The sequence below is a fragment of the Phyllostomus discolor genome, chromosome 8 (genome assembly GCF_004126475.2).
Source record: "Phyllostomus discolor isolate MPI-MPIP mPhyDis1 chromosome 8, mPhyDis1.pri.v3, whole genome shotgun sequence".
NCBI lineage: Eukaryota > Metazoa > Chordata > Mammalia > Chiroptera > Phyllostomidae > Phyllostomus > Phyllostomus discolor.
The window spans coordinates 61,850,310-61,860,487 of NC_040910.2; the positions used below are offsets into that span (position 1 = coordinate 61,850,310).

General features: G+C 54.8%; 1 protein-coding gene across 6 annotated transcripts in view; it reads left to right on the forward strand.

The window, feature by feature from the left end:
* The window catches only part of EPN2 (epsin 2), an 81,528-nt gene extending 75,551 nt beyond the window's left edge, over positions 1-5,977 (forward strand). For all 6 annotated transcript variants that reach the window (XM_028534405.2, XM_028534407.2, XM_036032893.1 and 3 more), the window contains 2 exons: positions 1,146-1,361; positions 3,361-5,977. In XM_028534405.2, coding sequence (XP_028390206.1) covers positions 1,146-1,361; positions 3,361-3,659 — 515 coding nt within the window. In that variant the 3' untranslated portion in view covers positions 3,660-5,977. The remainder of the gene's footprint in view (positions 1-1,145; positions 1,362-3,360) is intronic.
* The last annotated feature ends 4,201 nt before the right edge of the window (positions 5,978-10,178 follow it).

Below are 10,178 nucleotides of genomic sequence, written 5' to 3' on the forward strand. Positions count from 1 at the left end.
TAAGTACAGTATGGCTCCTGGCTGGTGTGGCTCAGTAGATTGAGTGCCAGCCTAAGAACCAAAGGGTCACTGGTTTGATTCCTAGACAGGGCACACACCTGGGTTTCAGGCCAGGCCCCCAGTAGGGAGCCACATGAGAGACAAGTACACATTTCTCTCCCTCTCTCTCCCTCCTTTCTCCACTCTCTAAAAAAATAAAATCTTTATCTCTATTAAAATCTATTTAAAAATTACAAAATAAAAATGGCTCTCTTTAAAAAAAAAACAGTTTGGCTCCTCCTGTCAGACTTGAATCCTACACCCCACCCCCTTTATGGAATAACAAATTGAGAATGTTTTCTTACCACATTAAAAATTCTTTAGAAAATATTTCACATTTACGTAGTATGTATTGCTCAGCAATAATTTTTCTTTAATTCTGGGGAGGACATTTTAGGTTGATTTTAAGTTTTGCTAAAGTAAATAATGCTGTGGCGAACATCTTTGTGTTTAAATCCGTGTTCACGTGTTGCATCATTTCCTGGAGTTGGAGTCCTAGAAATGGGATTACTGAGCAGAGAGTATGACCATTTTTCAGAACCGGCGTGCCACACAGCCGCCATGCGTCTTGGCAGAGCAACGCCTTCCCACCAGCCCATCTCAGCACATCTTCTATTGGCCGAATTTTTAAAAATAATTTGCTTTCTTCTAACTATCAAGAAATTTATGTTCATTGTAGATAATTTAGAAAATGAAAACATTAAAAAATGTAAATTGCTCGTGCCTTGCCACCAACCCAGAATAACATCTTACTACGTTTGGAGGCTTGTGCTGTCCATACTGTTCAGACCGGCCTCTTCATTTGAAATGTTGATAGTCTCTTCCCTCCTCATCTGGTCTTCCCGCCTCTGCATCCGGGGCTTGGCCGAGACCTGCCCTGTGGCAACTATTTGTCTCCAGCTTGAGGCTGTTGCAAACGACACTGCAATGAACATCGACCGCACCCCTCTCCCCGCCCCCGGCACAGCCACTCACTCGGGGAACGGTGGGTCCAGGAATGTCTGCGTTGTGCTTGGGATGCTTCCAGGGTTGGCGGGCAGCACTAGGCACAGTCTCGGGGCCTACTCTACCCATCCTCCATGCCTCTGTGTGTCCTTGTCTTGTAGCTGAGGTAGTGGCCTCTCTGCCATCCTCCAAAAATGGAGCTACCAGCCCCGACCCCTTTGAGTCTCAGCCCCTGACCATCACCTCCAGCAAGCCCAGCAGTGCCCGGAAAACACCAGAGTCCTTCCTGGGCCCCAACGCAGCCCTGGTGAACCTGGACTCGCTGGTGACCCGGCCAGCCCTGCCAGCCCAGTCCCTCAACCCTTTCCTGGCACCAGGTACGTAGGCTTCCCAGTGCTTCCTCTGCTCTTTCTCTTCCTGGGGGTGGGTTTGAGGCAGGCCTCTCTCCTCCACCTCTGCGAGCTCCTCCCACTGAGCCCCTCAGGTGAGCACTGTGCTCAGGGGCACCCTGGGCCCCTCGGAGCTGGGGTGTAGTGGAGCTGGCCGGACACCTGGACAGCACTTCCTGCTCTCCAGGGCCTTGATGGGTCAAGTGTGAAAGTTGCTATTCAGTTCAAGGGGGGAGTGAAAGCAGCCCCTCCCTTTTATTTCAGTTGAGACTACTTACTGAGTGGAAGCTGCCTCTCATTTGGTGCCGCCACCAGGGAGACTCTTGAGCAAGCCAGCAACAGCCCTGGGCCCCCTGGGGCGGAGGGAGGTGGGGGTGCTGGGGTGAAGGGGAGTGGAGTCTGCTGCCCAGCAGCCCCCAGCAGGGGGAATGGAACTTGACCCTTAGTGCGCCATTCTCCAGGGACTCAAGGACCCTCTCTAACTCCAGGCTCTCTCGAGTCTGTCACTAAGGGATCAAATGTGATCCTGCGGCTGGGAAATCCATTCTCCTTGCTGGGGCTCTGTCTAAGACCTGACCTCCACCCTTAGACTCTGTAGGGACTGGCTGGTGAGCCCCCAGCCCCTGCTTTAGTGCCCAGAGCACCGTAGCCCAGCCCCACCTTCCCCCTCCCTGGGTGCTCAGACCCACAGCTGTGGCTCCCGATATCCCTTATCCCCTCTGCCTGGAGCGCCCTCCCCTATTCAGTGGGAGACCCTCTGACCTTCAGCACCCACCCCAGACAACCTCTTCCTCTAGGAAGCCTCCCTCCTGGAAAGGCTTTGGGGACCTGGAGCAGAATTGGTCCTGAATTGGGTGAGGATGTAGTGGCCCACAGGGGAGGGGCTCCCAGGCTCTTAAGCCAGTGTGGAGCCCCTGTCCCTGTCCCAGAAGGGTTCTGGCTGCCTCTGCCCACAGAGCCCTGGGGGGTCCACAGGAGTTCTGCTAGCAGGCTGTGTCTGCCAGGATTTCCTCCAGGCTTTGGGCGGGGAGCACGTCAGGGTCTTGGGGCAGCTGTGCTGCCTACAAGCAGGTCATGGTCCCTGGGGGCTGCAGCCAAGATGGAGGAGGTTTAGTCGGCTCTTCTGGACCTCCAGGGCCGTGTCCCAGGCCACACAGGTAGCTCTGGACTGCAGTCATTTGTGGGGTTGTGGCTCTAACCCTTCTAAGCTAGGGGGGGCCTCGAGCAAGTCACTGTCCTGCTCTCTAGTCTCAGTTGGGTCGTGTCTGCCTGGGGGTGGTCTGCTGGAGGAGGGGCTGATGCAGGAGCATCAGGCATGTGCTCTGTGCTGTGGCTCAAGAACAGTGGCAGTGGTGACCTGTCAGGGTGTCCCTGCCGGGCAGCCCCAGGGAGCAGGAGCTGGGCTGCGCTGGGGACTCGGTGCTGGCAGCCCCTGCATTTTTGGACAGATATCCATAGGTGTTTTTGCTAAAAGAGGGAAGAGTTTCTTGTGTGAGATAAATTCTGGAAATACTGGGTAAGAGAGAGCTGTATCTGCTTCATGATGGCTGGACTTCTCAGAGCCCATGGGGTTCCTGGGCACAGTGTGGGGCTGCCATTCCTGTCTTCCCCTTTGCTTTTCCCTCTTTCGGGCACCTTGTCACAACTCTGCTGATGGAATAAGGGGGCAGTGCCAGCTGCTTGCTGCAGCAGGGACCCTGGGTTCTAGCCCTGAGGGGGAGCTGGAGACCTCAGAGCTGGGCACTTTCCTGACCCTGCCTTGTGCGGGCTTTGTGACCCTGGACAAGTCACTTGGCTTCTCCGAGTGCCAGGCTTCATTCTCCTCACCTGGACAGTGGGTAGGCCTATAGTAAGCAGGCTGTCTGTCATGTGTCAGCTGGTGCTGCTGCAGTCTCTGCGGCACAGCAGGGACCTGAACGCACCTGCCCTCCAACTTGAGGTGGGACATTGTTCTGACTGACCACTGTTCCTCTTGCTGTCTCCCCAGGTGCATCTGCGGCATCGGGCCCTGTCAACCCCTTTCAGGTGAACCAGCCCCAGCCGCTGACACTGAACCAGCTGCGAGGGAGCCCAGTCCTGGGGACCAGCCCATCCTTTGGGCCTGGCTCAGGTGTGGAGCCCCTGACCATGGTCTCCATGACCTCCACAGCCTCACACCCAGCTCTAGGGCCCAGCAGTGCCTCCCTGACGCCACTGGGCCCCGCCACCATGAGCATGGTGGGTAGTGTAGGCGTCCCCCCGTCGGCGGCTCAGGCTCCTGGAACCACCAACCCTTTCCTTCTCTAGGGCCCAGGCCTGGGGCCACCGCAGAGCAGGTGCCCGGAGAACCTGTGCCCGAGGCCGCCGAGCAGGGACTCGCCTTTGTGGAGTGGTGTCCAAGAGGTGGGGGTGGGTGCTGGGGCTTTCCAGGTGCAGCTTCCTGATGGAAGGGTTGTCTTTACTCCCCAGTCGTCAGGCTGGAGCAGGGAGGGCTCACTGAGAGGGCAGGCCCAGCATGAGGGTGGCCCGCTCGCCCCTCCCCAGCCTGCAGCCCACATCACAGGAAAGCACGTGGACCAGCCCTGCTACCCTCAGCCCCTCCTTTTAAGTGCAGGGTCCTGGCTCCTATGAGGCTCACCCACTGGCTCTCCAGGCCATGGAGGAGGAGGCAGGGGTCCCCAGTGTCGCCCTTGCCTTTAGCCTCAGCCAGAGGGCCTTGGGGACACTGTTGGTCCAGGAATTGGGATGGCCACGTTGTGTTTGTCCTTCGAGCCCAGCCCTGCTGACACCCCAGGCAGTCCCAGGAGTGGTGGGAATGAGGTGCTGGCTCCATTACACGCTGACCTTCTAGGGAAGTGGTTGTGCATAGTGGCCTCTGACTCATGTGAGTTTGGAGTGATCGCCACCGCCGTGGGACGACTCTTGAATTAAACCCACTAGAGCAAGCTTTAAACTAATCTGAGCATAACCCCGCCATGTGGCTCTGTGCTTGTACGCATTTGCACAGATTTTGTTTAGTGCGGTTTCATATTTGAGTTTGCAGAATTATCTAATAGTCTTTTTTTGGCTAATATTTTTATAACGTGGTTCTTATTTAACTGTCTAGTTTTGATAGAATTTACCAGGTCTGGCTGAATGAAGATATTGGCATATATCATGTTCGTAGTTTAAATTCTCTTATTTATGGTTTTAACTCTGTAAGAAAATTTAAATAGGAAGAGACAAAAATGCCTTATGGAAAAACTAAAGCAAATTCTTTATAGGAAAAAAATATGAGAATTTGATTACACTTAAAAGATGATGTTTATTTAAAAAAAAAACTACAACAAAAAAAAAAAACCTCTAGCCTCCAGTTGCCTTTTCCTTTAATTCCCTTTTTTGGTGAATTACCAAGCTGATTGACTTCCAGCCTTTCCGGCTAGATGCTAAGAAAGAGGCTATTTTTCTTACTAATACACCAGCATCAAGAAAGTTAAAAAATCTAATGTGTGAACGTGACTCATCAGTTGCCATCCACGAGGCCCTTCCGTTTACCACGCTGTCTTGAATGGAAGAGACAGACGTCTGGCACCTCGGGTGATCGGCCTCCTGTGTGCTAGCCTATGCCCTGGGCATAGGTGGGGACGGCAGGTGTCCAGGGGCCAAGGTAGGTCTTTGCCTCTGGCTCCTGCAGGTCTCACAGCTGAGACGGGGTGAGAGAGCAGGGCTGGCCCTGACCCACCCCCCTGCTGACTCAACGCTGCAGACCTAAAAATCATCATCTCTTATTTTGGAGAGGAAGAAAAACATCATTCTCACACAGAATAGATATTTAACAAACATTCACTAATATTACCTCTCTCTCCCTGCTTCCTGCTTTCTTCACCCCACCCATCACTATAAAAAAAGTATTAGGTCATAAATTAAAGACCAGAAAAGACTTGCTTACCCCCCAGGGAAGGGACTTCCTCCCCCCAAACCCTGTGTCTGGTCAGCTTGCTTCACATGGCACTGAGGATTTCTTAACTCTAACCCCAAGGGCAGCTGACCACTCCCTCTGGGTGGGGACAGGGCCCCTCCACCCCTCAGGTTTTAGGAGGGGGTCCGACCCTCAGCACTGGGCACAGGAGAGGTGGAGAATGCCAGGAGGCATGCAGGCTGGTTCAGAACTGCTCTCTTAGGCTCCCCTCCTGTGCCCTCCTCCCCACTCCGGTATTGCTCCCTGAGGTCTCATGGGGCCACCTGCTGGGGGCTCCTCCAGCCTAGGGGTGGGCAGAGCAGGTGGACTCGGGCAGGGTGCTTCCCCAGAGGGTGTGCCGGGCCATTCCCAGGTCAGTGGTTCTTTGTAACAGTAGCTCTTCCTGCAGTGCAGCCGCCAGGTCACCGAGGCCCACAGGCTCCTGCCCCGCACACAGGCTGGTCCTTGGGCACCTCGTCCCTGTTGCCCGCTGCACTGGGTGTGAAGCCACCAGCCACTGCCACGCGTGTTGTGCACATGCCATCATGCTCCCTCCTGGTGCGCACTCAGACAGGGGTGTCACCCTAGCCATTTTTCCAGTCCCAGGGGCTGGTAGCTGGTTTTGAACTTGTGTTGACTATTGATACTTATTTACTTGTATAAATATAATTTATCATTTGTACCATGATGCAGTCTCTGTATGTCCTTCCCTCCACCCTATCTTTACCAATCCCGGGACACAGAAGAGGGGTGAGCAGGCAAGGGAACCGGGTCCTGCCTGGGACCCAGCCTGGCCTGTGGCTGGCAGGCCACTGGCTTTGTCCTGATGCCCAAGTGAGCCTCCACGTGTCAGGGGAGGAGAGCGGCCCCGCCAGCCCGTGCATTTTGAGACAGTGACTCACAGCTGCTGATTCTCGGGCGGTTGTGCAGCTTTACTCTGGCTTGGCACAGGGTCCCTGTCCCCTCGAAACCTGTGGTAGGAGGAGGCGCTGCAGCTGGAGGACAGGCTCCTTGTAGGCACGTGTGGGAGAGGCGTTGCACTGTTGGGCGTGTGTGACGGAGGCAGCGCTGGGCTGAGGAGGTGGGCGGGAAGGAGGCGTGAGGCAGGCCAGTGCTCCAGCCTCTGCTCTGGGGCCACTCTGCTCCAGACCTGGCCCCTGGGCACCCACTCAGGGAGCCTGCAGAGGGTATGCCAGAGCCTGGGATAGCTGGGGGTCCATGCAGGACAGGCGGCCCCAGGAGGCCTTAGGGGGCTCCCAGTTGGGCAGCTGTCTGAACAGTGACTGGGGACTGAGCTGCTTTCACCTGGTGACACTGCCACACTGCTTGCGGGTCACTGTGTGCGGGAATGAGAGTGCAGTGAGGCATGTGAGGCTTCTTAAAGGCCAGGCCGGGAAGTGCCTGACTCCCCTGCAGTTCTAATGCTGACCTGGTCTTTTGGCCCCGCCTGGGCTCAGAGGAATGAGGACAGGCATTTGGGCTTCCCTGGTGCCCAGCGGGACTGGGAATGGGCTTGGTGAGCTCATGGCCGGTCTGTCCCAGCAGGGGCCCTCTGGTCACTGTTTTCCTCACACATGGATCACATACCCCCTCCTAAGGGAGATGTGCTTGAGCCCCGTCCGGACAGTAACCTACAAGGGCATGAGCGAGGACAGGTGGTGGTCATCTGTTACGCAGCAGTGAAGTTCCCTGTGAGGATAAGGAGGACACACAGTTCTGCATTTCCAGGCTGCCTCCCCTGCGCTTCCTTCACCTGACTGTGAGGGCCGCCCCTCGGGTTGGACACCTACCTGCTGCAACAAGAGCTTTTGCCGGGCCTTTATGACTTAAAACACTCTTCAGTTTTACCCCTTCCCCTGTGAGCTCCAGGAAGTTTCCTTTTCCAATCTTTTGATGCCAAACATGTTTGGATTCTCTTTTTTTGTCATCTGTGCTTGCAAACTGGCTGGCTCTTTCCTGAGCTCATTTCTTTCCTGTGGCAGCATCCATAGCAGCCAACCCCCACCCCCTGAGCTGTGGGCTCAGCAGGTGCAGAGTCTGCCCAGGACGGCACAGCTGTGTGCCCTGCCCCCATCCCCCAGCACTAAGCCAGGGCACATGGGTTTGTTTTGTTTTCTTTTGGTTATAGCCAAAACCCACTCCTGATACCAATTTTTTGTGTCGGAACAGAATAGGTGCCACAGGAACAAACCCCACTCTGTGGTGAATGCAAGAAGGTTTTCTCAGCATGCCCAGTGGGGGCGTCCTGGCAGCTCCCGGGCGGTGTGCCACTTTCAACACCCAACCTCAGACACCGTGGGGAAGGAAGAGGGAGAAGGGGTCCTCGGGGAGGTTTTACATGGCTCAGGCTGCCATGCAGCAAACACCCTTTCAACCTGCAGTTTTCTTAGCCCGCTAGTTACACGGACCCACTTAGATACAAGGGGCCTGGGAAAGGCAGTCTTACAAAAACAGGAGAAAAAGGAAGTGGTCTGGGGACACAGCCTTGGCACAGTGGCGGCACAGTGAGCAGCCGGGGTGGGCTTGGGGGCCATCTACCCTGGCTGTTTTCCGTGTAGATCAGGGCTGTCAAACTCCTTTTCATGGGGACTACATCAGCCTCATGGTTGCCTTCAAAGGGCTGAATGGAATTTCAACTCCTTAACAGTTGAGGAGTAGTTACATTTATACAGTCCCAAAATTATTTTGGCCCTTTGAAAGCAATTGCGAGGTTGCTGTGGCCCCCGTGAAAACGAGTTTGACACCCCTGGTGTAGAGGGCCACAGATGCCCACCCTACTCCCCTCGGCCTGGTACAAGCCAGGCCCAACCAGTCCTCCTGCCTGGATGGCTCTGCCACCAGGAGCTTCCTGAGTGATGGCCATGTCCTGCCCCAGCCGTGGCTTGGGCATGCACTGGTCCAGACTCAGTGTGCACTGTACTTTTATGCATTTCATTGTATGCAAGTATTCCCTCAGAAGAAAAAATATCTATAAACAAACAACACCTCTAGCAATTACCATGCTGACATATTTGGGAGGTGTGGTGATGTCTGCAATGTATTTTGAAATGTGCTAAAAATAGGGTCAGGATGAGTTGGGCAGATGTGAAAACACTAGGACAAGGGTTGCAGTGGACTCCAGGTGGCTGGCATATGGGTATTCACTGTAAAAGGGTTTCACCTATGAAAAACAAAAACTAGAACATGAATCATAGTAAGAGGGTTAACTGCTATGACAAATGTGCTGACAGACCAGCACCTGCAGCCACCTGGGCATGGATGGGGAAGGAAGTGGGCAAAGAATTCGGTCGTGGGTGAAGCTGCAGCAGGACAGGGCAGAGCAGCGGGAAAGCAGGTCCAGGGTTTTTCGCTGCATGGTTGCTCCATCATGTGAGAGCCCTCGTGGAGGCTGATGGCAGTGGTCCTGCAGAGAAGAGCATGGGGCGGGGCAGTGACAGTGACACCCCTCCATGCCCCCACCCCGTGGAAAGGCAGCAGGTATGGGACCACCAGGGCAGCCTCTCCGGAGCAAAGGTCTGTTGGTGGCAGATGCAGTAGGGGGTGGGGGAGCTCTCATCTTACCACTTCCTCACAAGCCCTTCAGGGGAGGGGCACAGGGGCAGAAGGTTCTCAAGGAGGAAAGGGTGAATGGGTTTCCTCTGCACACATGAGGGGCGGATGAAAGAAATCAGGGCAACGGCCTGGCAACACTTTGAGGGAGACCTGGCTATGGTCACGGTGGGGGTGGTCCTCCCGCTGAACACTGGACGAGGCCCTGGCCCTCAGCGGGTGGCTCTCAGCCTGGCCAGGCGAGCGCACAGCAAGAGACAAGACCTGGGAGCAGAGGGCGACCGAAGGTGCTGCCGTGGGTCTGCGCGTGAGCCATGGCTACGCCGGACTGAAGTCAGCCCCGCTGTGACTGATCGTCTGACTGGTCCGCATGTCCTGCGTACCTGAGAGTGGGCCTACGCAGTTAGAGCAGCACCTTGCACCCCATGCGCCACGAGAACTTTTAACACGAGTACCTGTGTAGTCGGGGGCACTGACCTCTTTCACTCAGTTTGTCAAACAGAAAAGGGACGACAGTCTCACAACAATAGCTGTCAGTTTGAATGACTCAAAATTGTACCTATTTTTTGGTCAGATCAGCAAAAAATGTATTTTTGGGTGTGCTTCAGAATCTCAGTGGTCAGTTTCTGTGGGCCATGAGGTGAACAAGGGCGAAGCTGCCATGGTGGAGAACAGGGCTGCTGTGCTCTCCTCTCCGTGCGGATGGGCGGCACGCCAAGCAGCACGTTTGTTAAGCAGCAAGGAGAATCCACGGCTGTCCCGGGGCTCGAGGCCTGCATGTGCCCAAGGTCACTTGCTCCCTCTGAAACTGCTGGAACAGCTTGTCCAGGACCCTGGCTGTTTAGAATCTAGCCAAATGGTGGATTTATATGCTTTTGTCCTTGTATTACTTGACCATCAGAATATACATTATCCACTGTAAAGAGCTTTATTTGTGCTTCTGGAAACAAAACCCACTCTGAAGTCTGTCCTTTCCCCATCACATAGGATCTGCGCCGTGTGCACAGGTCAGAACAAGACGGCAGTCAGCACTCAGTGACTTGTCCCTACCAGGGTCTCTCATACCACCTACCACTAGGGTTAGCTGTTGCTCTGGTGCGTTAGTACAGTGACCTACACAGGACAACCTGACGATGTGTTCCTCAAAAGATGGCCCTACCTATAACAGCGAGGCTCTGGGAAGAGCCTACGTCCCCTGGAAGGCAGCTGGAAGGCTTCCACTGAGTCTGAACTCAGCCAGCCAGCAGCTCACAATGGAAGGCATTTTTCTAGGAGCACAGAGAAAAGCTGGTTTCAGATGAATCTCCTGTAATCTGGGTAACACATCTGTGGCCCTATTG